The 25,609-nt window shown below is 45.4% G+C and overlaps 3 protein-coding genes across 4 annotated transcripts in view; 1 reads left to right on the forward strand and 2 right to left on the reverse strand.

The window, feature by feature from the left end:
* The first annotated feature begins 584 nt into the window (after positions 1–584).
* rrh (retinal pigment epithelium-derived rhodopsin homolog) lies at positions 585–7,151 on the forward strand. 2 transcript variants are annotated; one of them, XM_076027781.1, is made up of 7 exons: positions 585–1,077; positions 2,501–2,691; positions 3,221–3,320; positions 3,773–3,926; positions 4,244–4,412; positions 5,121–5,299; positions 6,492–7,151. In XM_076027781.1, the coding sequence occupies exons 1-7, from the start codon at positions 963–965 to the stop codon at positions 6,595–6,597; spliced, it is 1,014 nt and encodes a 337-aa protein (XP_075883896.1). In that variant the 5' UTR covers positions 585–962; the 3' UTR covers positions 6,598–7,151. The 2 variants fall into 2 exon arrangements, with proteins under 2 accessions (XP_075883896.1, XP_075883895.1); XM_076027780.1 differs by lacking the exon at positions 585–1,077 and having other exon boundaries at positions 2,353–2,691.
* Positions 7,033–18,581, reverse strand: enpep (glutamyl aminopeptidase). The gene is made up of 20 exons (XM_076027790.1): positions 17,770–18,581; positions 16,711–16,852; positions 15,907–16,038; positions 15,656–15,776; positions 15,414–15,568; positions 14,275–14,388; positions 14,031–14,165; positions 13,799–13,864; positions 13,606–13,671; positions 13,021–13,178; positions 12,153–12,235; positions 11,817–11,953; positions 11,215–11,270; positions 10,975–11,125; positions 10,001–10,074; positions 9,785–9,889; positions 9,125–9,298; positions 8,310–8,450; positions 7,806–7,887; positions 7,033–7,517 (listed from the first exon to the last, which is right to left on the reverse strand). Exons 1-20 carry the CDS (start codon positions 18,405–18,407, stop codon positions 7,362–7,364), a joined length of 2,886 nt encoding a protein of 961 aa, XP_075883905.1. The 5' UTR covers positions 18,408–18,581; the 3' UTR covers positions 7,033–7,361.
* A 4,278-nt stretch (positions 18,582–22,859) lies between these two features.
* Positions 22,860–25,609, reverse strand: part of lrit3b (leucine-rich repeat, immunoglobulin-like and transmembrane domains 3b) — a 4,443-nt gene continuing 1,693 nt past the window's right edge. Inside the window, exons 2-6 of the mRNA XM_076027434.1 lie at positions 25,479–25,609; positions 25,341–25,386; positions 23,709–24,033; positions 23,580–23,636; positions 22,860–23,408 (exon numbers count right to left, since the gene is read on the reverse strand). The exon at positions 25,479–25,609 is cut by the window's right edge and continues 244 nt beyond it. Of these exons, the coding sequence (XP_075883549.1) occupies positions 22,960–23,408; positions 23,580–23,636; positions 23,709–24,033; positions 25,341–25,386; positions 25,479–25,609 (1,008 nt within the window). The 3' untranslated portion in view covers positions 22,860–22,959. The remainder of the gene's footprint in view (positions 23,409–23,579; positions 23,637–23,708; positions 24,034–25,340; positions 25,387–25,478) is intronic.

The raw sequence follows: 25,609 nt of genomic DNA on the forward strand, positions 1-25,609 counted from the left end.
ATGGACTTATTCATGGAACTTTGTCCCAAGCCTTTACAACAGACAATGAAAATGTCCAGACTGGGGATTTTCTGTCTTTTTGACCAATTCTTAGTGTCAACATTAAAACCCAAATGATGTTTTTATCCAAAGAAGTGATGGATGAATAGAAAACTGAATCAATAATACAACAGGCAGTCGTTTATGTGTTTGCAGCCAATCTTGTGAGGCCATTGATTCCTGAACATTGAGTGGCAAAGTAAGAAGCAAATGTCAAGTATTATCTTATATGTACTATTACCTGTACTCGTATAGTTCAATCGTATGACTTATCAATGAAAAATAAGTAACTATTGGCTATAATTAGCTAGAATCAACCATTCACACTCACAGCTGAGCTGAAGGCTTCTCACAGAAAAGCCCCAGCTGTTTTCTTTGGCGGCTGAACCACTATTGGAAAGCAGTGGCATGATCAACTACATTTAAGGGAGTTCATTTGGGTGTTTAATGTGTGTATGACCTACAAAGTCAACACATTTACGTACAAGCATTCAAACTAATATTCACACGTGTGGCGAGACTTCCTCACCTTCAGCTCGCCCCTGTCAGGAGGACCAGCCGCTGGCCTGAGCTTTACACATGAACTCAATGCTGTTTGTTTTGTAATGTCAAATCTCATTGGTCACAACCCAAACAGCAGCCAAGCTCCACGTGAGGTGTAATCCTGCGAGCCCGACGAGCGTGCACGCTGCCTCCTGCTAATTAGAGAGCAGCGGTATGCATTAATCCCTCCCTTTCACACACACACACACACACACAACAATACCTTTCAGATTGGAGTGAGAGGGAGACCTGAGGCCCCTCTCTGTCTCTCTCTCGTATGAAGTTTTTTGTTTTGTTTTTTATCCATTGATTTGGGTGAGCAACCTGTTTGCGTCGCATTTTATTCCAATCCCAAATCCTGTGGCTGAGTCTAAAAAAAAATGGCGTTGGACTCCTTAGCTAATATTTCAGACGATAAGGTGCAACCTTACGGAGGGGAAAGTGCCTTCAGCCAAACGGAGCACAACATCGTGGCTGCATATCTGATTACTGCAGGTAAGATGGAGACGACCACCCAGTGCCACTTGTGAAAGTGTGATTGATCTGCTTGATTTTTCACTGCAGTCGCAGTGCTGTTGAACCATGCTAATGGCAGGAGTCACTAGTGTTTGACAGCAGTTTTCACCAAGAAACGTTGTGTGTGCAAGTTATGGAATCGCAGCTCGGCAGCAGGCTGAGTTCCGAATTAGTAGCAAATAAGAGTTCAAATTTTACAAAGTGAGCCACTAGTGAGTCACTAGTGAGCCACTAGTGAGCCACCAGTTCATCTACTGAATGCCCTGCTGGCTGCTGTGCGCTGTAGAAAGAGATGTTTGAGATACAAAACAATATTTCCCAACTAACTAAACTGAAGAGTCTCATGCCTGTATGTTCACAGTTTATCACCAGTATGTGGACAGTATATGGTTTCTTCTTCTATGAAACAGAACCTGTACTTTCAGCAAAACACACTTACTTTACTTACACCGTAAAGCAATTAATGGTGACCGTAATTAATCTTTGGACACGATACTTTTGATCTGCGTGTGTACACTCGTCGTGTCTCAGCTTCACAATACCTTTCACGCATGACGTTCAGTCAATGAGTGATTTCATTTGTACTTGGTGAAAAGACGTAAAACATCCTCCCACCCGGACAGCCAGGCTGCAGATAATCATCCTCATGGACAGGTCTTCAAAATGTGGGATTTTCAGAGTAAAATTGCGACTGCGTCCAGCAAGCAGGGGGGCTTCTGGACATTGTTGAAAGAAAATCACGTCGAAGGATTAATCTGTTGTTAGCTTTTAAGAGGTCGTTCTGGCGGCATTATGCAACAGCTCTTGGCACAAGCTGGGTTCTTTGTGAAAGTGGCTGATTTGAGAACATATCCCACGTTTCCAATGCTGCCGTCTTCTGCCTCATGCGGGCACAGAGGATCACGTGACGGCGAGGGCAAGGTCTTCAATTCTTTTTCATTTCAGGTGTTGCTATTACATGATAGGAAAACTATGCAACTTCTCGAGTGAAGAGATGCCACCGGGCAAGAATGACAACATGCACTGTAGCTGCTCCATGCTTCTACTTCTCGTGTTGGTGTAGTATTTTATCTATCCTCCAGGAAACTACAAATTACCTTTTACATTTCCACATGAAAAAACTCAAAGCATTCAAATATTCAAGAACATTTGATGGCAAAAAGGTGGAGCACAGATATTAACTTCAACCACAACATCATCGACATATACTGTCCAGATTGCAGGTTCCTGGCAAGAGCACCAATGCTTAGCCATTGTCAGGCACATTAGTACATGTTTGTGTTGAGTTGTGTGTTTTGCGTTCAGAGTTACTGTCTGTCTGTCTGTCTGTCAGTTTCTGTCGGTTGGACTTTCACTCCTCACCACCCAGAGCAGACCAGTACTCCCTGTGCTTCTTCCGCAGGTGTGGTCAGCTTAGCCAGCAACATCGTGGTCTTGATGATGTTTGTGAAGTTCAAGGAGCTGCGTACGGCCACCAACTTCATCATCATCAACCTCGCCTTCACCGACATCGGCGTGGCCGGCATTGGCTACCCCATGTCAGCTGCCTCAGACCTCCACGGCAGCTGGAAATTTGGCTACACCGGTTGTCAGGTGGGTGGGGGATAAAACATTCTGATCATATTGTTTCACAACAGGTGTTTGGTTACTTTGTTGCAATCACACTTTGTCTGTCGTTTTGTCATAGCTAAAGACGCTAGGACACAGATGGTTCTGCTCATATTCTCAGCAGATCTGAGAAGAGATCAGATTGAGGTTCTTGAAATTGGTCTGCAAGATAAAAGACTTCACACTTGGAGAAACGTGGAGGTGTTTGCAGATACATGAGAGCTATTTATAGATTGCAGGGAGGTTTTTGTTTTTGCCAGTTTCTTAAGCCTTTGAGAATGTCCCCCTCGCATACCTGACTTAGTCCAAGCCCACCATGAGACTAAACCTCCGAGCACATTCAGTCCCTTGCAGCAGTGGCAGTAGGCTACATGATCCATTCTTATGACAGATTATAGCTTGTTGTTTGCCTGTGATATGAAGCCATATGTGTGATATTAAGCCAAAATCTTCCTTTGCAATCAAGTGGTTAGTGGGTCTGTTGAGTTGCTCACACCTGTTGATTTGCCTTCAGGTTTATGCAGCTCTGAATATCTTCTTTGGCATGGCCAGCATTGGCCTGTTGACGGTGGTGGCCATCGACCGCTACCTCACCATCTGCAGACCAGACATCGGTATTTTTAAACCTTGTTCATATTTTTAAAGACTACATTTTATTTATTATTTATTATTTACATCAAAATCGTTGTATATTACTAAATTCAGATAAATCTCATCTGTATATTTTCCAAATATATATGTTATATTTTGTAGATACCTATGGCAAAACATATTCATTTTGCATTATTTCTTATTTCGCACCAGCACGTTATTGCAACAGTTCAATTATTCATTTGCACTACTGTGCATTTGTATTTAATTAACTGCTAGCACTGTGGTTGAACTGCATGTCGTTGCTCTGTACTTGTGACATTGTGCAACGACAACAAAGTCGAATCTAATCTATAATAATCCAAAGTAAGAAGTCATCAGCAAACCATCAAACCAAGCCAACCTGTGGATTAACATGCTGACCATTCCACCAGCCTTCCTGTCATTGAGTTCAAACTGTCACTGGTCTTTCCAGGGCAGAAGATGACCACTCGATCTTACAACCTCCTGATCGTGGCTGCGTGGCTCAACGCGGTCTTCTGGTCCTCCATGCCCATCGTGGGCTGGGCTAGTTACGCTCCAGACCCCACCGGAGCCACATGCACCATCAACTGGAGGCAGAATGACGCGTGAGTTCACACTTTTAGCATTAGCATTAGTTGATCTTAGCAATTATTAACCATTTGTAAAGTATTGGTCCTACAATAACGCAGACTAGAAAGTCATTCATAAGTTACTCGAATTTTATTTTTAACTTTATTTGTAAGCATCTATTATTATTGATGATGATGATGATGATGATGGTGTTATTATATTATTATTTGTATTATTATTATTATTATTTATATTATTATCATCCTACCACTACTAATAATAATAATCAACTGTTTATTGTTATTGTCAGCCTACCCCAACCCTAACCATCACCTTCCTTCTCTTCTCCCAGGTCCTTCATCTCCTACACCATGGCGGTGATCGCAGTGAACTTTGTGGTGCCTCTGTCCGTCATGTTCTACTGCTACTACAACGTGTCGGCGACGGTGAAGAGATACAAGGCCAGCAACTGCTTGGACAGCGTCAACACCGACTGGTCGGACCAGATGGATGTCACCAAGGTGATTCTCCACGGACCAGTCAGGGTCCCAGTGCTCCCAGTTAGCTACCATCTTGCACCAGCATATTTCTAAGGAAGCCTGGTGTGGACAATCCAGCTGCCTGACAGCAGAGCGTTTGGTATTTAGGCTGAACACTAGGGGGCGTCCTCAAATAAATCAAGAAGAAGAAGAAGAAGAAGGTGGACCAAGTATCCAGGTTTGGCTGCGCAAGGCCACCGTAGTTCACCAGCAAGCCCGGGAATATTAAATATTATATTCTAACATTTCTGGAGATGTTTTGTTACCTTGCCTATGACTTTTAAATACTTAAAGTCCGTCAAACCCACGGGTGGGAAAACTATGGCCCACGGGCCATATGCGGCCCATTAAGCTTTTTAATGTGGTCCTGCCTAACTTGAAGAAATTATATTAATAGTCAGTCAGTCATCAAACAGCTGCATCTCCTCTATGATTGCAGTGTTTCCAGAGTCATTTCAATAAAGAGCTGAACACCTTGATGGTTCTGGATGGTTCTGGGTGGTTCTAGGTTGTTCTAAGAGCTAAACCCCCTGGTGGGGCTTCGTAGACACTGATTTGGTTGCAAGTTTGTTTTGCTTGAATTTTTCCATTGACATTAAAGCAAAATGTCCATCAATGATGTTTGCGTGAAAGGTCAATCAAATATCCCTTTGATCTGCTGATGTAAATGTGTTCTTGATGTGCTGCCAGATGTCCATCCTGATGATCGTCATGTTCCTGGTGGCCTGGTCTCCCTACTCCATGGTGTGTCTCTGGGCATCGTTCGGAGACCCCAAGACCATCCCGGCCGCTATGGCCATCATCGCTCCTCTCTTCGCAAAGTCCTCCACCTTCTACAACCCTTGCATTTACGTGGCTGCAAACAAAAAGTAAGCGTGCACAGATACCAGTTGGTTGCAGTGGGGGGCGCTGTCAGGGCCAGCTAGTCCTTCTCTGCTGGCCGAACTACACTTAGAAAAGTACATTTTCCCGTAAATATGATGATAAAGTTACTGCCCATAGTCTGTTCTTTTGACATCATATGATATCCACTTGGTGGCGCTGCTTCCAATTGTTGTATATTACAGTAGAGCAGGGGTGTCAAACTCATTTTGGTTCACGGGCCACATAGAGGAAAATCTATTCCCAAGTGGGCCGGACCGGTAAAATCATGGGATGGTAATAATGACGTACAAATAACAACAACTTCCAGTTGTTTTCTTTGTTTTACTTTGTTCGTCTTCTTTGAGCACTCTTATTTCAAAATCATCTCGCGGGCCAGAAAAAAAAACACTTTGCGGGCCTGATCCGGCTCGCGGGCCGTATGTTTGACACCCCTGCAGTAGAGTGTTTATCCAATCATATTTCAGCTAGCTGGTGTTGTCAGGTTCTATGAAATCTGCCTGAGGCCTCCAGAACCGACGCTGCAGGCTGCTGTTGGCTGTCGGTGAATGGACTCCAATTAGTTGCGATCTGAGAAAAAACGGACCTGGAGTCTCCGATGCCGAGACCAGCTGGTGTACGTCACTTCACTGAACCTCACACGCAACCTGTGATTGGATAAGAACCGTAGAACCTCTAAGACTAACTCAACCTGGAGATCCGGTTGAAGATTTAGTCGCCAAATCGTCTGAGATGCAGAAGGTGAATAACAGCACATTGACGCAGCAGCTGCAGCAACTTGTTCAGTTGTTTAATGACTAAATAGTCCAATAGTTTGAGTTGAAGCTCTCAGAGTTTAGTGTTGGTGGACTGATTGAAACTTTTGTTGAGGAATCTCTGACAGTGGCCTCAGTCACTGAGTCTGAATGATGAATGCAATGAGCCAGAAACTGAGTGTTGCTCCACCAGGTCTCCTGTGTCTTCTATATGGAGGTGATGTGATGTGTCAGTGTGGTTCTCTATTGATTCTATATGTCAGGTAATATGAGGTGTATGAATTTAGGGTGGACTAAGGGAGTGGAATTTCCGGCCTGCCACTGGTTGGTCGTCTCAGAGTCCACAGCGGTTGCGAGGTTCTAAATGTTGGGCGGCTTTGCGTTCGGTCAGCTCATTCACGGAGGTCATTTTTCTTCCATACAGGTTCCGAAGAGCCATCATTGGAATGATTCGATGTCAAAGCAGGCAGCGGGTCACCATCAACACTCAAGTTCCCATGACCTCCTCCCAACAACCCCTCACCCAGTGAGCTGCTGGACAGAAACCCACTGCGCTTTGCTTTTCACCATGGACATTTGAATTGTGTTCTTCTTGTCGCTACGTTGTAACTTCCCGACCAAACTCCATGTTTTTTTTTTTAGCATGATTATCGATATGATGGAAACTCAACTCATCACAGTTGGATTCCAAGGAAGCAGCAACCGTGATCGTCACATGCGGTTAAACCTTTGAGCGAAGACGTATTTAAAAAAAAATAATATCACATGAAATATATCCCTCGCTCTGTGTTCAGTTGATTGTCGATAGCAGTTTATTGGGATATTGTTGCATCCTGATATCGTCACTGTTTATGGCATCTCTTAAATATTTGGACAGTTTATGAGATTATATTACAAAAAAATCTTCTACAAGGTTACACAATCATGAAATGTACAGGCATTGATGGTCTCTCACATGACCACTGTCACACACACACACACACACACACACACACACACACACACACACACACACACACACACACACACACACACACTCACAGGCAGAATGTAGGAGAGAAGAAGAAGGTAAAGAAGCAGCAAATCAACAATGTGGCAACATTTCTAGAGTTCACCGGACATAAAGTGGCATCAAACCAGATGAAGTGTGTGTAGCAACAGGTCCACATGGATATTCTCAACACATTTTACAAGCCCAGACTTCACACTGTTAAACTCTTTGTGTGTTTCCCCATAAAGCTCATAAACAAATAAACAAATGACAATAACCAGTCCCCGATGGTGATGAAACTCTTCAGACGGGCGCGGGCACCGTCGCCCTCAGCCAGGTGGCGATCTCGTCCAGGTTGTTGCTCAGCCACTCGATGTTGTTGCGCACCGTCTCCAGGGCCTGCTGCCGAGGCATCTCGCCCGCTCCGGCCTCGGAGTGCAGCTTGAAGAAATTCTCCATCTGGAACACACAGGGAATTGTGACTACAGCGCTGAGGTTTGTGCGTACTTTCATCACAATCTCAGCCTTTGTGTTGATAGTTGCTATGCGTCTCCGTATTCAATTCCGGAATTCAATTTGTTATTCATTTATTAATTTCTTTATTAATTCTCACAAAACTTGGTGAAACATTCTGTTTGGTAGATACAACAAAGTCTTTCATTTAGAGTTGTTTGATGTTACAGTCAAACAGCTCTACAGTTTTCCTACAGTACACCGCGTGAGTGTGAGACTCTACTGGGGCCTCACCTTCCACAGCTGGAGGTCCGTGTTGTAGGTGGTGGTGATCTGGGAAGGAAGGCGACCCAGGTTTCTGTCGTTTATGGTGTATCTGGAAGAGAGACAAGTTTAGACTGAAACAGAGGTGCCCAGTGTAGTTTTTAAAAACAGAAGATAACCACACTACATCAACAAATTGGGGAGCTTTTTGCAAGAATGTACAAGTGGTGGTAAAAAAAAAAAAAAAATGTGATAACAACACAACTGATAACTAAGGCTTGGATCGTAGAACATTTATTTTCCTGTTTTGATGGGAAACTACAAACTACACATTTGTTCCTACAACACAGTAATTTAAATGGAGCAGATTGATTTGTCCCAGGTATCACTGCTTTGCACAGCTCCCCCAGGTAACGGTCGGTCCTGTAAATGAAGAGCCGGGCCCTTAAATCCACTTTATTCTGGAAGTGCCACTGTGGATCTTGGAGGTAAAACCAGATTCTTCTCTCAGCTCGATGCTCAGAGGTCCCTCACCTGCTGACAAGGTAGTCCCAGTTGAGTGTGGTCCAATCCCAGGCCATGCTCTTCCCCAGGGGGTTGTAGGACACGTAGCGCACCAGCGTGAACAAGTCCTGGCTCCTCACCACGCTCTCGTTCTTGCTGGCCTCCAGGAGCCTGGTGGTCACACATGGGAGATCATCCACTCAGACTCAGACACCTGTGTTTGTATGTATATTTCACATTTCTACGACGTCACAACTCAATTTATAATATAATATTAACTACATATTTTTAGCAGTAAGTAAGCGGAGGGAGGCGGCATCATCAGAACATTGCAAGGTCCAGTGGGTCATATTTGGACATTTTGAAGAAGAAACAGCGACATCCAATGGTCATGGTTTAGATTGCAGTTTTTCACTGTCCCTCCCTCTCCTGAGCTTGCCAGTGAACTACGGTGGCCCTGTGCATCCAAACCTGCTGGATACTTGGTCCACCTTCTTCTTCTTGGTTGGGTTATTTGAGGGCACCCCCTAGTGTTCAGCCTAAATACCAAACGCTATGCTGTCAGGCAGCTGGATTGTCCACACCAGGCTTCCTTAGAAATATGCTGGTGCCAGATGGCAGCTAACTGGGAGCACTGGGACCCTGATTGGTCTGTGCAGATTCTGATATATATATATATGAGAGTCGTTCTAAGAGAAGAAAATCAAATTTACTTCTCTTGTACTGCCAGTGTAGACTGTTTAATGTGTTTTTGGGCAGTATGTTGAGCTTTCATCAATGTAAAGATGGTAAATCGGGCCGAGTATTCTACACTGGACCTTTAAACCTGCATGTACTGCACTCACCTGTAGAGCAGGTCTACGTTCTCCACGGATGCCAGTCCGTACAGCAGCTTGTCCTTCTCCTGAGCCAGACTGGAATCTCTGTACCTCTGGAACATCACCTCCCACTTCTGCTCGTTGCCTGATTTCTTCATGCCGTATCGGTAGACGAGCAGCCGCAGGTTCACCGGTACCTTGCTGCAGGTATGAGGTCAAAGGTCATCAATGTCATACCGCAGGTCTTTTCCTACCTGTACAACTGCGCTGAATAAAACATTTTCTCGGCCACCTTACATTCCACGAAGGTGCAATAAAACACTTATTTATATGTCAATATTATGCAGATAACTTGTAAATAATCCCACTGTAGATGTAAAGCTCTGTTTTTTCCTTTCTTACTCAGGAAATGGTTTATTTTTCTTCTAATTATTTATTTATAATGAAGATTTTTTTTTCTTCTCTTTGCACTTTATTGTTGCTGCAATTATGCAAATGTCCACAATGTGGAATTAATAAAGGCATCTCATTCTATTCTATTTCTATCATTCTACTCTATAAATGAGGTCATCAGTATGTGATAGGTAGCCCTGCTGTGTACTGATATCTCCAGATAAGTGAAAGAAGTGGGTGCTGTGTATGGTGATCAGTTGAACCGCCTGTAAATATAGTGTAGGTTATTGATACCTGAGGGATCCATTGATCCACTGGTCAAAGAGGCTGGAGGCCTGAAGCAGAGCATCTTCATCGTTCATTTGGCATGCGATGCCCAGCACAGTCTCTCTCAGCAACCTGGGAAAAAAAACATCACAATGAGGCTCGACATGAAAAACGGCTTGAAATAATTCAGTTCATCTGATGTGACTTGAGAGCAGCAACAGGTGTGAGGATGGAAGTGGCTACCTCTGTGTCTGAGTCCCTGTGTCGATCCATCCCAGTTCGGTCGATATCGGTTTCACGTAGACCCGGAACATTTGCTGGAGAAGGACATGAAACAGAAGGATCTGTGAGAACCTTGACGTATGTTCACGGTCTTATGGTCTTATGGTCTTACAACACGCTTGTACTGAGCAGGTCCACCTGAGAGACACACTTCAGGGAAGTCGTGTCTAAAACAGGAAAAAATGTCAGAGAATGTGCAGCCTGAACAGAGACGCAGGCCAGAAGATAAAGTGAGGAGCTTCAAAGAGTCCGTGAAGCAGGACAGTGAATGAGTCGCCCTGTAGGATGTCCTGGTACTGGACACTATAACAACATGACGTCTGTGGTATAAACACGCTGGACCGGCTGTCCTTCATCCTCTCTATCAGCTGAGTATTTTTAAAAAGTTCACAGGTTCACATTTCTAAACAAAAAGAAGAAGAAAAAAAAAGAAGGACAGCATAAATACACAAAGTCTACACAATCAGATTCTCGGCCAATCCCTAGAGGCCTTGTGGTATTGTATTATACCGACAGCGACTATGAAATGATATTGAAAAATTCTTGGGTTGACACTAAAAGGCGTTTGGTTTTATGACTTGAGGATACTTCACTTCCAGACATAATAATGGGAAATATAAAAGTTCACTTTCACATGATGGGATGCGAGATCCCGTCTCGGTCAAACTCCACTGCTTGTTTGTTCCGGTGAAGTGCCGACTCACTGATTTGTTATCTGACATTGTTATTTTCTAACCCATTGCAGTACGATAACAACGTTTCCTGTTGTTCCTATTCTTGATAGTCCACGATGACACTGTGGTTTATTTACATGAAATTCTCAAGGTGTTTGCAACTCTGCTTTCAAAGAAGCACAATGACCAAGTCATATATTTACATACTGATAACAGTGAAGAGACAATGATCTATTGTGACAGCAGCAGCAGGCTTCCTACCTGAAACATTGGGAATAACTCTGTGTTGCTGGAGAGCATGTCCCGAACGTAGGCTATTGAGGAAGACACTCGACTCCAGGCAATGTACTCCGTTTCTTTGGTCAGGTACATGGTGAGGTTCAAGGCAGTGCCATAATCAATAAGGTTTGCCCTAAAAAAAGAATCACAAACGTCAAATTCTCTGCCTGTAAAGAATCAAAGAGTTGCTACAAAGTTTCATTCTTGGGCTCAAATTTTTACCTCGCAAGAGCAAAGACATCATCGATGTAGCTGGTGCGATCGGCCGCGTCCAACACCTGTCCAAAGAAAGAGACAGGGGAGTAGAATGAAAAACCCAGACACCTGTGTACAAGTACTTCTTTGTCAAGTTTGCCAGTATAGAGTTCTGAATATACACGTATTACCTGCACAATGTATCTTGTTGGAGAGTTTTAACACCCAAACAGGTAAACTATTGTTTCCAGTGAGTTACTGCACATACGTGAACAAGTCCGCAATGAAGTTTATGCATGTAAAAATACTTCCAAATAGTTTTTAAAGGGTTTCTTTACTTTTATGCAAATATGTATTTGGGTTCCTCAAAGCTGAAAGAGTGGATCCTTGCATTGCACTGGACCGTTACCAAGGAACCGGTCCCAGGGCCGTTTTTATCACGTCAAAACGAGTCAAGAGTTGCAGAAATGTTTTCAGTTAAAGCGACCAGATGGGTGAATACTCTGAGTTGAAACCTGAGGGGCAACATTGCTGCATCGCAGCTGTAAAAAACCAACACGGATCACTGCGTTTACGCTGTCAGAGGAACCGGACGTCCTCCTCGGCGGTAGACGCAACAAGAGCTTCACCTGTGGGTTGATCTGAAGCTGCGCAGTGATGTCCGTCCACAAGGCAGCGTCATGATTGACTCTGTAGAATCCCATGTGGTCATTGTTCACCTTCAGTAGTCCATCCTTGGCGGGCGCGTAGTCAGCGATGGTGAAATCTGGAGACCAATCGCGTCAGATCAATAACGTGGACACAAAGTAACAGCATGGCCTGCAACAGCGTCAGGTGGGTCGTTCATATCTGCTGTCAGTCCAAAGTCCAAGTTGGACTACCAAAGCAACACGGGACGGCTCAAAGGGTCGTTGTATATATACAGTATACTAAATATGATTTAACATGAGTACTCAGAATTGTACCTGTTGTGGACTTGTTAAACATTGTTGTCACACTCTTGTTAGTTGTCACAGAATGCCATTTGACTGGAATGGTCCATTTATATCTGTATGGGGGAGACAAAGTCATCACTTTTTAATACTGATTCTGCTGGGTCCAATCCCAGCTGTCCTGGGGGCCACAGAGAGACAAACAAGCATCGACTGTCACATTCATAATGCACAGACAAGTGACAGTGATCAGTGAGTCTGAGTAGCGAGGAAGCTGGAGGTGCAAACTGATGGGTCAGAACAGAATCCAGTAGGTGTGAGAGTGACAGCAGCAGCCGTGTGGCGGTCCGGCAACAACCCCTTTGTTTTTTCAGTAGTAATAACCACAGAGTCTGTGGCTGCAGTGAACAGACGGACTTGTGCAAAGTCCAACTAGGGATCAAAGTTACAGCGTCATCAGAACATTGAAAGCGTCTTTCACTCTCCCTCCCTCTCCTGAGCTGCCAGGGAACTACAGTGGTCTTGTGCATCCAAACCTGGACACCTGCTCCACCTTCTTCTTCTTCTTCTTGGTTGGTTTATTTGAGGGCGCCCCCTAGTGTTCAGCCTAAATACCAAACGCTCTGCTGTCAGGCAGCTGGATTGTCCACACCAGGCTTCCTTAGAAATATGCTGGTGCAAGATGGCAGCTAACTGGGAGCACTGGGACCCTGATAGTCTTAGGAGAACTGATCTCCAAATGAGTTTTATTGTACTTCAATCATATTAACGGGCAGTATGTGAAGCTTTCACCGATATAAGCGTCACACATCAAGCCCAATATTACTGACTAGACCTTTAAAATGTGAGTTTTCTTTATAAGGACAGGGAGTATTCAGATGTGAACTTGTGTCATACTGACCCATAGGGGGTCTCAGGCTGGGTGGGGTCTGCTTTACTGTCCAGGAGGAAACGCTTCTGCGTCAGTTTGGCCACATCTGCCACTGTGAGGTCCAGCACTGGGTAGCCCATCTGCATCGTCCACGTGTCCATGACCTCTGACACGGGCAGCCCGCTGACCTGCACACACACACACACACACACACACACACACACACACACACACACACACACACACAAGATGCCATTAAGAGAAGCCTACAGGGATTTGCATGGCGTTGCTTCCAGTCTAGATGTTGTTTCCTTTTATGGGAGCAAACTGCTAATTTGTCGAGATATATTCCTGCATTAAGCACTGTGGTTATGTGGTTTATGAAACCAATACCCTCTTGGTCTGAGATATATGCTTTGAAAATACTGGCAGATTTTCTAGTCATTTGCTCAAAGCCGAAGTCAAGTCTCTGTTTGACATCCTGGAGGTGTTTGATGCAAAGCTTGGACAATCAAAAACTCTAGAATTCTAGAGTCACACAAAATTACAAAGTCCCTCTTGTGAAAACACTGAGAATAAATCAGGTTTAAAAATGTGAAAATTTGAAACACATACGTTTGCAAGAGAATCCCAGAAATTGGCTGTTTTGGCGTTGGTGAAGTGGAAATCCTTCAAATATTTCTGTGGGAAGAAAATCGAAAGCAAAGAGAGACGTTGTGTCACCTGAACATTTTAAACCTCAGTTACTTCCGGCGAAATCCATCCAAACGGATCGTCTGTTATGGCAGAACCTTCCTCTCGTACTTACTCGACAGCCGTCTCTGAACAAGTCTTTACCCATCCAGTCTTCCAGCATCCTGAGAATAGAGGCTCCCTGCACACACAAACCAAAACAAGTTGCATTTTAGTCAAAAAAATCACGTCAGACTGAGCATTTTTTTGGCTTAGTGCAAACGTGGGCAAAGTATGCAGCCTGTTAAATGATTTAATCCAGAAAAACAGTTTGCCCCCCCCCCCATGGCCGAGTGTGTGTAGTGTACCTTGCTGTAGGAGATGGAGTCGAAAACAGACGTAATTTCTGCCGGGGTTGAGACGTTGACAATAATGGGGTGAGAAGAGGTGAGGGCGTCGTCCACCATGACGGGGAGCACGTCGTCGATGATCATGATATCTCGCTGTGACGCACAGACACACTTCAGGTTATGCTAGCTGTGCATAATAAATGGCTTTTTACTCCTTTTTATGGATTCGATCTGATTTCTGTGCGATAAAACAGATTCTCACCATGCCCCACTCCTTCTCAGCTTCCTCCACACCGACATACTCAAAGAAACTCGCAAAGCCCTCGTTCAGCCAGAGGTCATCCCACCAGTCCATGGTCACAATGTTGCCAAACCACTGCAGAAATAAGCAGCATACACACAAGCAATATGACACAAAAGTCCCTTGAAAATATCCGAGCGGGTTAAAAATAAACAGTCTAACATGTCGGTTATTAAGCAGATTTGCGTCAACCTGCACAGCCGAAACCAAATATTGATTGGTGCCTTTATTAGGCCCTAAATCATTAAATAATTCAAACTGCTACACATTCAAACTAAAGAATAAGTCTCTCCTCATCTGCATCAATGCACCGTTACAGTCACAGAACATTATTACCTTACATAACATCACTTTATTGGTTTATCATTATTATTATTATTACATTGAAATGTTGTTGCCTGTGGCGACACAACAGCCTCATTAAAGCTTTCCAACCCTCAGCAGAATTTGCTCATCATCATATCTGGCGTACATCACAGCCGCCACAACTGTTTATCCCAACTTTATTGTCTTCTTATCTTTCGTTTTCCCGACATAGAACAACCGCTAGATCGATAAAGAGCTGCTCCGTGATTGGACGTCAAAAAGAAGCAGGACAATAATTAACAACCACACAACCACACAACACACAACCAAACTCTGAACATTGATCCTTTGATTTCTCAAACGCCGTTAGATGTAATGTTCCATCGCGATATCTATATCACGATATCTTTATCGTGATATCTTTATCTTGATAGAGATATTGTGATATTATGTCATTCAAAAAAATAAAATAAAAACAATTGATTTCAACACCAAACTAAGAGAACAGTTTGAGGCAATCCAAGCTAGCTATTTGGCTAGCTGACTGATTTATATATGTATATATAAATGTGTGTGTGTGTGTGTGTGTGTGTGTGTGTGTGTGTGTGAATAGTCATAGTCCTTGGCAGGAATGATCGGTTTACTGATTGTGTGGAAATGTCATTGTGGCCTGGCTGCTGTTATTTCAACGATGTCATTGATCAGTGCAGTCAATCAGTTCACTGTCTACTTGTTTAAATACTTCTTTGAAAATATGTATGAGTGTAGGTCATGTGACAGAAGCGAAGCGGCACCTGGTGAACGAGCTCGTGGGCGATGACGCTAGCCACCCGCTGCTTGTTGAGCGAGGACGACTCCTCGGGATCGTACAGCAGGTTGGTCTCTCTGTAGGTGATGAGGCCCCAGTTCTCCATGGCACCGGTGCCAAAGTCAGGGATGGCGATCTTGTCTGGGATGGAAACAACATGCGGTTCATACATTTGTTGGGAAATACACTGTGGAAATGGGCTATGGATCAGGACTGTGTGGAACCTACCCAGCTTGGAGATGGAGTAGTTCATGGCGAAATATTCTTCAAAGTAGTCGAAAATGACCTTGGTTACTTTTGCTGCGTAATCCGCCGTGTGTTTTTGACTGGGCTGGGCGTAGATCCTCAGCTGTAAAGACCGACAGAGACACTGTCACTCATTCAGTTTCAAATGAGTCACAACTGCTTCGTCTAGCAATGTCTAAAAGAGTTGGAACAGCTTTTTGTGTGTGGACATTGACAGGAAGTGGTGTACTCACGGGAATTCCACGGTTCGATGTCATCTCCACAAAGCCAAACTTATGAACAGCAAAACACACCAAGTAGGTGCTCATTGGAATAGACTTCATGAAGTAGGTCCTCCTTTCAGTGTCAGTAATGTTTTCTGTGCGCTGTAGGGGTGAACCAATATGTTAGCACGGGCTTGGACATATGCGGCCCGTTGAGCTTTTTAATCCAGCCAGTTGAACTTGAAGAAATTATATCAGTCATAAAATAGCTGCATTGCATCCATTTTTCCAGAGTCATTCCAATAAAGAGCTGAATACCACAGAGCTTCAAAGACACTGAGTTCGACTGGGGAGGAAGACCTCTCTCAGCATCAGTCTAGTTCAGGGCTGGGCCAAACTGTTTGACTGGTGGTCACAGTGGGTTCTACAGTGTGTCAGAGGGGGGGTAGCGGAGCAGCAGCAGATGGATGCAGTGTTCTGGTGAGCCACCTCATAGGAGGAAACATGTTGCTGGAATGTCAATGGAAAATGAAGCAAAGTTGCAACCAAATCAGTGTCTTTGAAGCCCCACCAGGGTGTGGGGCCTCCTAGAACCATCCAGAACCACCTAGAACCTCCCCTGGACCACCAGGGTGTTTAGCTCTTTATTGACATGACTCTGAACACACTGAAAATATGTCACTTTTATGACTGACTGACTATCAACATCGTTTCTTCATGTTCAGAGGACCGGATTAGAACGCTTAACGGGCCACAAATGGCCGGGCCGTGGTTTGTGGTCTCTCATGATTTAACTCCATATCTTTTTTCTTTTGTCCGTTTTTTCACTCTTACCTCTTGAGGCATGTTGGACAGAACTTGATATTCTTTATCATACGTGATGGAGATGCTGTAGGTGGCCTTCTTGTTGGGTTCATCAAAGCAGGGAAACGACTTGCGAGCATCGGTTGGCTCGTGGTCAGTGGCAGCGATCTTCCTGCGGACAAAATGAATAAAGATCATCAAAGACAATGTCGCTGTTTTTATCCTCACTGCGTGTTTTTTTCTCAAAACGACGGTTGGAGAAACAAAAGAACAGCTCAGCCACTGTGTGTGCGGTGCAGTCCTAGCATTCCAACACTGTGTGTGCCAGTAAACACAATGTGCTCTGCACGGTTTATTATGTGTCGGGATAAATACCCCAGACACTGTGAGATACTCAGCAAGCTGTGTGGTTGCAACAGCGAGACAGAAAGTTGTGTGGTTTGATCCAACTCTACCGTCTGCTCTTTGCTTTCTTTTGCCTCGTTGTTTTGTTTTGATCTGGGAAAAATATTTGATATCTTGGTAGAACATTACCATAGAACATAACCATTACTCATCTGCGCCCATATTTATTGAGAGAACTTCAGCGTTAATATTGCCCTGTCTGAGTGACCATAACCTGGACCGTGATTGGTCTCCAAACAGAGGAAGAAGAAAATGAAGCAGCGCCCCTAATAAACAGATGAAATGTCTTTGAAATGATGTGCAACCCCAAGTGACTGTTTGATTGCCCAGAAAAAGATGAGTTCAGAATAAAGGTGTGCAAAATACCGGAGGGTTCGGGGGGGTCGGAGCCCCTGATGAACCCATGAGTTTGTCTACCCATGAAACAGTTCCTACACACACACACACACACACACAAACATATATATCACTGTCGCTAATGGTCGAAAAATGCCTTTAAGATCCTAATATCAATTTTTTTAAATATTATTGACATTTGTTTTGCCCAGCGGAGCCAAGTGGTCCTGCATGTGACAATCAGGACCAATGATGGTTGACGATGGATGTTTTTGGTTTTAGGTTCACCAGTCGGCCCAGTCAGTTTCCGACTACAAACATTTTAAAAGTTCTATTAAACCCACTTACTTTGTTTCTCCTCCCTCGGTGTAGACCACCCGGTAGAATCCCACCACAGAGCCGTTGAGCCAGCCCTGGAAGTCCAGGCTCAGCACGTAGACCTCCCCGGGCTGCGTGGCCGCCAGCTCCTGGGCCGCCTCGGTCACCACGTACTGGTGGGTCCGGTACTCGAAGCAACGGTTGACCGTCATGTCCTGCTGCTCCCCGTCAGCCTTCAGCAGCTTCAGCCGGGGGGCGCCGCTCACAAACGTCTCCCGTATGTGGAGCCACAGGTGGCGGGTGGGCTTGGCGACCTCCATGTGCACGTCCACCGTGCCCGTGTAGGTGTCGTCCACCATGTTGGGCACCAGGTGCAGGTCGTAGTGGGTGGGCTTGACGTAGTCGGGCAGCCGGAAGTTCTTCCAGTCGCCGCTGTCGTCCTCGGAGAGCAGGCACGGCCCCCGGTCGGTCGGGGTGGGCTGGGTGGGGGGCTCGGTGGGGGTGGAGGTGGTGGGTTCAGATGTGGGGGTGGGATTGGTGGGCTGTTTCAGGCCCAGCCCCAGCCCCAGTCCCAGTGCCAGGGCGCAGACCACTATGGTGGCACAGATGATGACGGCGTGCTTACCGCGGATGCAGTAGCGCTTCTGTTCCTTCCCAAACTCCACCATGGCTTCCCTCCTGACTTCAATATCCTACAAAATTAGAAAGGCAGCAAGAATGTCTATTGCCGAGAGCTTGGCAGAGCTGTGCACTGCACTGTGGGCCACCACGCTGTTTAGATTGGCTGGTTCCCGCGGCTCCCAGCACTCAGGGAGGGAGGAGACAAGAAAACAACCTTCAGCTGCTGCTGCTGCTGCTGCTGCTGCTGCTGCCGCCGCTTTTACACTGAGGTATTTATGTTGGCCTCACCGCCACTAACACGCCTCCTTCCCGTTAAACATCTACAAAACCCCACAGCAGATAGATAGGCAGATAGATAGATGGATAGATAGATGTTGACATGACGGCAGTTTTTAAAGTCTGGTTGCATAATGTTAAGTGCGATTGAAAAACAAAGGCTGCACTGTGTTGAGCTTCTGGGACAGGATGAGCTACATGGTGATCAAACTCTGCTGAACTCCAGATGACCATGTATGCAAAAAACAAAACAAAAAAAACTCAGTAGTATGAAAGCAGTAAGAGGTATAAAAGTAGAGTCTGTGCTTTCTGCATTGTAAGAGTAGCAAAACAACTGCACACTAACACTGAATAATACTGACTACACATCCCGAATGGAAAATATGTAGTTTAACACACAAACACAACTGAGAAATATTGAAAACATCTTCAGATTTTCACTCAGCACACTGCGCTTCAGCTCCCCGTCCCTTCTCCTTCTTCCTGACCACAGTTATTGTCCCAACAGCCAACAATAATTAGCTGCCATCCATCATCCCCTGTCCTACAGTGACCCATGATTATCTTTCCAAATGATTGCAGACCTGTCAAGTTCACACCCATAATCATAAAGTGCTCTGTGTGACTTTCTGAAACACCTCCAGATCCTCCAGGGCCTCCAGATCCTCCAGAGCCTCTTCAGAGCTTCCAGAGCCTCTCCAGAGCCTCTCCAGAGCTTCCAGAGCCCCCAGAGCTTCCAGAGCCTCCAGATCCTCCAGAGCCTCTCCAGTACCTCCAGAGCTTCCAGAGCTTCTAGATCCTCCAGGGCCTCCAGAGCTTCCAGAGCCTCTCCAGAGCCTCCAGAGTCTCCAGAGCCTCTCCAGAGCCCCCAGAGCTCCCAGATCCTCCACGGCCTCCAGACCCTCCAGAGTTTCCAGAGCCTCCAGAGCCTCCAGATCCTCCAGAGCCCCCAGAGCTTCCAGATTCTCCACAGCCTCCAGAGCCTCCAGAGTTTCCGGAGCCTCCAGAGTTTCCGGAGCCTCCAGAGCCACCAGAGCTTCCAGAGCCTCCAGAGCTTCCAGATCCTCCAGGGCCTCCAGGACCTCCAGATCCTCCAGAGCCTCCAGATCCTCCAGGGCCTCCAGGGCCTCCAGATCCTCCAGGGCCTCCAGGACCTCCAGAGCCTCCAGAGCCTCCAGGACCTCGGTCCCTTCAGTTGTTGACAGACCGCAGTGAGAGCACAGCGGTGTAAAGTTGTGTGAGGAAGGTGCAGCACGCAGCCAGGCGCTCACTGCTATCGCACCAGATATCTTCTTCTGTTTGAGGTGTGAGACCTCGGCCTTGACCCCAGCAGTATCTGCACTGACCGTCGGGCTCGTATCTCTGCTCCTCCACCATGACGATTAGCCCGAAGGCTACGCTGTGCTAATGGCGCACAACAATATGGTACAACATCATAACTGGGAATGCACCGATACCAGTACAAGTAGAGTACAAGTACTTGCATTTCAGTACTCACCGATACCGAGTACTTAACAAGGCCATTACACAAAACAGACGCTATTACGCAACATTCATCAGCTCAAGGGCCACTGCAGAACAAACACAAATGTAATGAAAACTGTCACATACATGCATATACAACTGGTACTGGTGTTGTGGTATCGTCACGCATTTTACAAATACGAGTAGACTACTCCACCCCCAGTATCGGTACCAAAAACTGACTCTGGTATCTGTATCTGTGCATCCCTAATCGTAACATAGCAACAAACAGCGTCAATTAATACATTTGCAGATGACTCAACGGTGAGAATCAGGAAGAGGGTCTGCAGGTGGGCCGTGCCGTTTCTCAATCCTAGGTGTTGATATCAGCAGACTATGGATTCTCGGATTTGAAGAGCCTAGGCTTCTTCAGAACTCCCCAAAGAGTGAATCAGAATCAGATTTAATGACTTGATAAATGACTTTATTGTCACTGTACAAAGTCCAACCCCAATATAAAAAAGTGCAATCCTTGCCGGTACCATTGGCTCACCATAAAAACATTCATCGTAAATAAAACAAACAGAACCACCTCATAAATAGAACAGGATAGAAAGGTGTCAGTGAAACACACAACCACATACACGTGCAAACACATTCAGCCTGTAGCAGCATTGAGTGCATTTACTGCAGTGGGTTCTGGGGGTCTTCAGCCTCTTAGGGTTCATGTTGCTGTACCGTCAGCAGGCTGTGAGCCTCTTCACAATACTGTCCAACAGCCCATGATGATATTTTATGGCTCTCCTGTTGGAAGTATTGTGATGTGCTGTACCACAGGTGGGCAATCCAGTTATTGTGGGTCACAATACCACACACACAACACAAAAGAATCAATGTTATATACCCAGCCACCAAAATGACAAAGTCTCCATTTGAGTTGTTTTCTGGCTCTTTCCTCTTGAATCAGTGCTATTGTAATGAATTGCACAAGACATGAATGTTTTTGGCACTTTGCTGTACATCTTGAAATATAACTTTTAAGACCAATATTTTCAGTACTCTCCTCATGCAGGTCCAGTGTGTCTTATTTTTTTATTGTAGACAGTGAGTTTGGTATGGAGTCCACTGCCAGACAGGTTTCCTAAGAAGCAGCTAACTATGAACCAGACCCTTATTGCCATGTCATGTATATTCTTATATAAGGGTTGGAAAACTAAACGACTTTTATTCTACCCTTTACTTGATGCATTTATGGGCAGCATGTTCAGCATTTACTGCTATAAAATCATAAATCAAGCCAATCTTACACACCGGACCTTTAAGATCTGTCAGAGGCAGTTGCGTAAAGCACGTGTACTCGTGGTGCCAAGACAAAAGAGGGGGTGGGACTTTTTTATTTGAAATATTACAGCACCCGTGTCACAACACCAAGGTCATTCCCAGTTTTCACTCTTCCCGTGGAAGATAATAAATGAGCTGATGCAGCGAAACCTTTGTCTTCCCCTCATATTGTCTTTATAGTTCAATGCAGAGATAAAAAACTCATAAAGTTTCATTGCGCTTCACTGTTCACCTCCACTAAATACACTGTTATGGCACCGATGTACTTCAAAGGTGTTTACACTGGTACACCTGCACTTTCAAATCCAGGGAAATAAACACAGCAGTCGTCTCTGAAAGCGCTCTGCTGGTAAACACGTTGCACCGACCCCAGGTACGAGATCCATGAGATCTGTTCCTCATAATATGAATCCTTCCATGATGTCATGATGCAATAAGCAATGTTCAATTGTCTGCAGACTCAAATGATTTTAAAGAATTTTTAAGACTTTTTTGCCGACTTTGTAAAAAAGGCAACATCTCAATGCGGAAATGAATCAACTTCAACCACTGAAGATGCAACCGCTTTCTATCCACAGTAAAGACTTAAGGCATTTATATAGCAAATTATTTAAAATAGTGCAAAAGCTCTATAATTTTCATGCGTGTGGTTAGTTTTAGTTTGTAATAATGATGTCATAGTATCTGTTGAATAGCATTTTCACATGTCTACATGAATAGGAAGCATTCCGAAAATAAATATTAAAAATATTCTCTAATATGTGATGTTCTCAGCACAAGCAGGCTGTCAAGGCTCTCTGGGGAACATAAAAAAGCTGCAGTCTCAGCACAAAACATTACAAGCCCTCTTCAAAGCGCTGCTGCTAGCGAGCTGGTCAATCATTTTCACAGTTGGTTGTTTCAGAGAGGGGAGGACATAATGGCCAGTTGGTAGCACCACCACACAGACAAACAGTCATTTCAACGTGAACTTACACCTACAGACACTTTACAATGGCCAGTTAGCCAAAGACGCACAAGGACTGTTGGACCGTTGGGAGGAAGTCGCAGTACCCAGAGTACACAGACAGAGGGAGACACCTGCTTTCTATTAGTTGTTAGGTTTTTCTGTCAAGGATGTTTTCAGACTTCAGTCTCAGTTGTTGTTGTTGTTGTTGCTGCGGGTTGTCTGCTCGTTGTGTAGTTTGCATAATGTGCTGATGGTTTGGTTGGTTTCCACAAACAAATCATCTGTTGTTGGCTCGTCTTTGCTCCAGCGCCCTTCTCATTAGTTTGATGGCTTTTCAGTGAAGCTGAGCTCCATCACAAAGGCGGACACAAACATTTAGGTTTTATTGGTTTTCAATCTCACATTTTTATTTTATTTTTTTTATATTTTTTTTACAAACACATTAGTCGTCGATCAAACATGTGCACAGTTTGGCGTTTACCCAAAACATAATGGAACTGTGACGGTAGAGGTTGAAAAAAACAAAAATCCAGTGATCCAGTGCCAGCAGCGAGTTCATGTTCTGGTTTTCATTCGATGGTTTCCGACGCCGGGCCAGTTGGAGAAGGTCCTGATGGTTTGACGGAGGTGGATGCTGAGGTCTTTCTCTTCACATCAGGCAAACTCGTCTTCCGCGAGGGGTCTTTGGGAACCCTTGGTGCGAGGATGGAGACAGTCTGGGTTTTGTTGGGAGAAGGTGATCTGATGTTTTGGAGGACCTGGTTCTCCTTCGCCGAGGGGCTGCCGGTCTTGAACGGCTTCCCGTACTTCAAGGAGGATTTCGACGTGGTCTTTTGGGACTTCCTCCTTGGAAGTTTGCCCATCCTTGTGATTCCCACCACCTTCAGTTTGATGGGAGCCTCGGAAATTCCAGCCATGTTCCGCGCCTGGCAGCGATACTCACCTGCGTCCTTGTACGATAATCCGTTCAGGCTTATCACCGACCAGCGAACCCCGACCCGAGGGGATTCCTGCATGACTAAAACACAGTGAGCAGAATTTGTCTCACGCAAACTGAGATTTCATTGTACATTGTATTTTCTGATGTAGATTCTGGATCCCAGACAAGTTTAGCATATGGAGTAGCAACCTAAGAACTGAGACAAGTTTGGGCTGAGGTGTGTGTTTCATGCTTCATTGCACTACTTACAGCTCTCCAAGTTCCTGGGCAGCTGGTCAGAGTCCAGCATGGCTTCTCTGCAGCAATCTAAGGAGACGACCAAACCTTCACATTTTGGGAAACATTGCTTTTTTTCAAGAATTGTCCTGGACTGCTCACCAGTGCTCGCTGAGCTTTTGATCCAGGTCAGGGTTGGCGTTGGGTAGCCAGTGGCATCGCAGCGGAGGATGACGTTGCTCCCCAACGGGGAGACGACTCTGGTGGCTGCAGGCTGGACCGAAGGTCTCATGCAGCGGGACAGCTGAGCCTGGGTCAGCAGCAACATTCCCGACTCCACCAAGGACCTGCTGCACATCAGCAGCTGGTCCATCAGGACGACAGGACTTCCGACGGACATGGACAAGGTGGTCACCATGGAGATTTGACAGTCGCACAACCAGGGGTTGTCATGGAGTCCTGCATGTCCAAAGCAATGCGTCACAAGCTGCGTTTCCATGACCCCTGCTCTCACTCAGCTAATCTACACAACTGCAGCTCCACCACTGCAATCAACCCCAGTGCACACACAGCAGCTCCACACTCTCTCATTGCCAGATCGTCCTCTGTAGTCTGCATGACTCTCTGGCTCTTTCTTCCAGCTTGTGTACCTGGTTCCGACCCATCTTGTTCCTGACCTGCCTTTGCTGTCTGCCTCTGATACACCTACCAGCCTTCTGGCCCTGAGGTAGAAGGGTTGAGTTAAGGCAACTGGACTTGTTTTGTGATCTTGAGGAACTCAACCCTTCTACCTCAAGATGACCTGGATGACTGAGAACCTTCACAGCCTTCTGGCCCTGCGGGATTTGTTTGTAGGTATTAGTATTATTTTATTCTGCTCGAGATATTTGATGATTTGTTTGTGTGCATCAATGCAAAAAGTAATCATAATGAGCAAGACTCCAGTTTACTCTGACCAGTCCAAGATTTAAGTCCAGTCATTGGACAGCTTGGGTCAGCAGGACACAATCCGGTCCTTCCCCACCGCCTTCACTCGGTCCATCAGCGCACCAGTGGCTCAACCCTGCATCAACCACCAGCTCCACACTTGCCAGATTGTTCTCTGCCATGCAGGACTCTAACCCTGCTTGACGTCCTGGTGCTGACCCAGCCCGTCTCCGACTCAGGACTAGTTTCCACCTGCTCTGCACCAGGTTGTCTGTCTGCTTTGTGTGTGAAAAACCAAGACTGAACTTTGCCTGATTTCACCGAGCCGCCCGTTAATCCTCCGCCTCGTTGTGCAGCATTTGGGTCTACACACACATAAGTCCATAGCACGATACACTGCGTAACATGGATGTAATGAACTTTGACAGAACCTATAAAATTACATAACGGGTGACAACCTTCAACGGGTGTGAACTGAGGCCCAGGAGGGAGAATAGATGTTAGCAACAAACACATTGTATCTTCATTGATGGTCTATGTCTGTCTTCTACTCCTAGAAGAGCTTCAGGTATGTAGCAGCACTCCCTGTTCTCATCAATCAATCAATCAACAATCAATCAATCAGTCAGTCAATCAGACTTATTAACACTTTATGTCTCTAAAATTTTGTGTAACTAAAACAAGCAACTTCTTTTCTGGGTGTAGATGATGATGATGATGATGATGATGATGATATTACACATTTCAATGTACCCAGAGAGCTCTCAGACTAAAAACAAAATTAATTCATATTCAAATATGTATATTTTCTTGAAAACATACAATACCCAGAACTCTTCTTTGAAACGGCCCTTCCTGCTGTCCTACCAGAGGAAACCAAAGGTCCAACAGCTCAGCGGGTAACATGGTTAATCTGAGGGCAGGTAATGGGCAAAAGGTCACAAGGTCGCAAGGTTCACAAGGTTCAGGAGGAGGCAGAGACGTTCCTGCGAGGTGGAGCCGCACCTGTTGCTGGACAGGTCCAGGTAGGTAATGTTGGGAAGGAAGACGGACGCGTGGGCGGGAATACTGGACAGTCGGTTGTTGTGGAGGCCCAGCGTCTGGAGGCGGGGCATGTCCCGGAGCCCCTCCCAGGG

This window comes from Nelusetta ayraudi, unplaced genomic scaffold (assembly GCF_046127955.1).
Source record: "Nelusetta ayraudi isolate G7.1 ecotype Tasmania unplaced genomic scaffold, CSIRO-AGI_Nayr_v1 ptg000021l, whole genome shotgun sequence".
Taxonomy (NCBI): Eukaryota; Metazoa; Chordata; class Actinopteri; order Tetraodontiformes; family Monacanthidae; genus Nelusetta; species Nelusetta ayraudi.

Excerpts from the sequence above, each read along its gene's own strand:
- rrh (XM_076027780.1), top strand. The coding sequence starts at position 2,371 with ATGTTTGTGTTGAGTTGTGTGTTTTGCGTTCAGAGTTACTGTCTGTCT. Across the intron at positions 2,692-3,220 it reads TTGGCTACACCGGTTGTCAG|GTTTATGCAGCTCTGAATAT; the intron begins GTGGGTGGGGGA and ends ATTTGCCTTCAG. Across the intron at positions 3,321-3,772 it reads CATCTGCAGACCAGACATCG|GGCAGAAGATGACCACTCGA; the intron begins GTATTTTTAAAC and ends TGGTCTTTCCAG.
- enpep (XM_076027790.1), bottom strand. The coding sequence starts at position 18,407 with ATGGTGGAGTTTGGGAAGGAACAGAAGCGCTACTGCATCCGCGGTAAG. Across the intron at positions 14,389-15,413 it reads CCCACGAGCTCGTTCACCAG|TGGTTTGGCAACATTGTGAC; the intron begins GTGCCGCTTCGC and ends TTATTTCTGCAG. Across the intron at positions 7,888-8,309 it reads TGGGACTACCTTGTCAGCAG|ATACACCATAAACGACAGAA; the intron begins GTGAGGGACCTC and ends TCTCTCTTCCAG.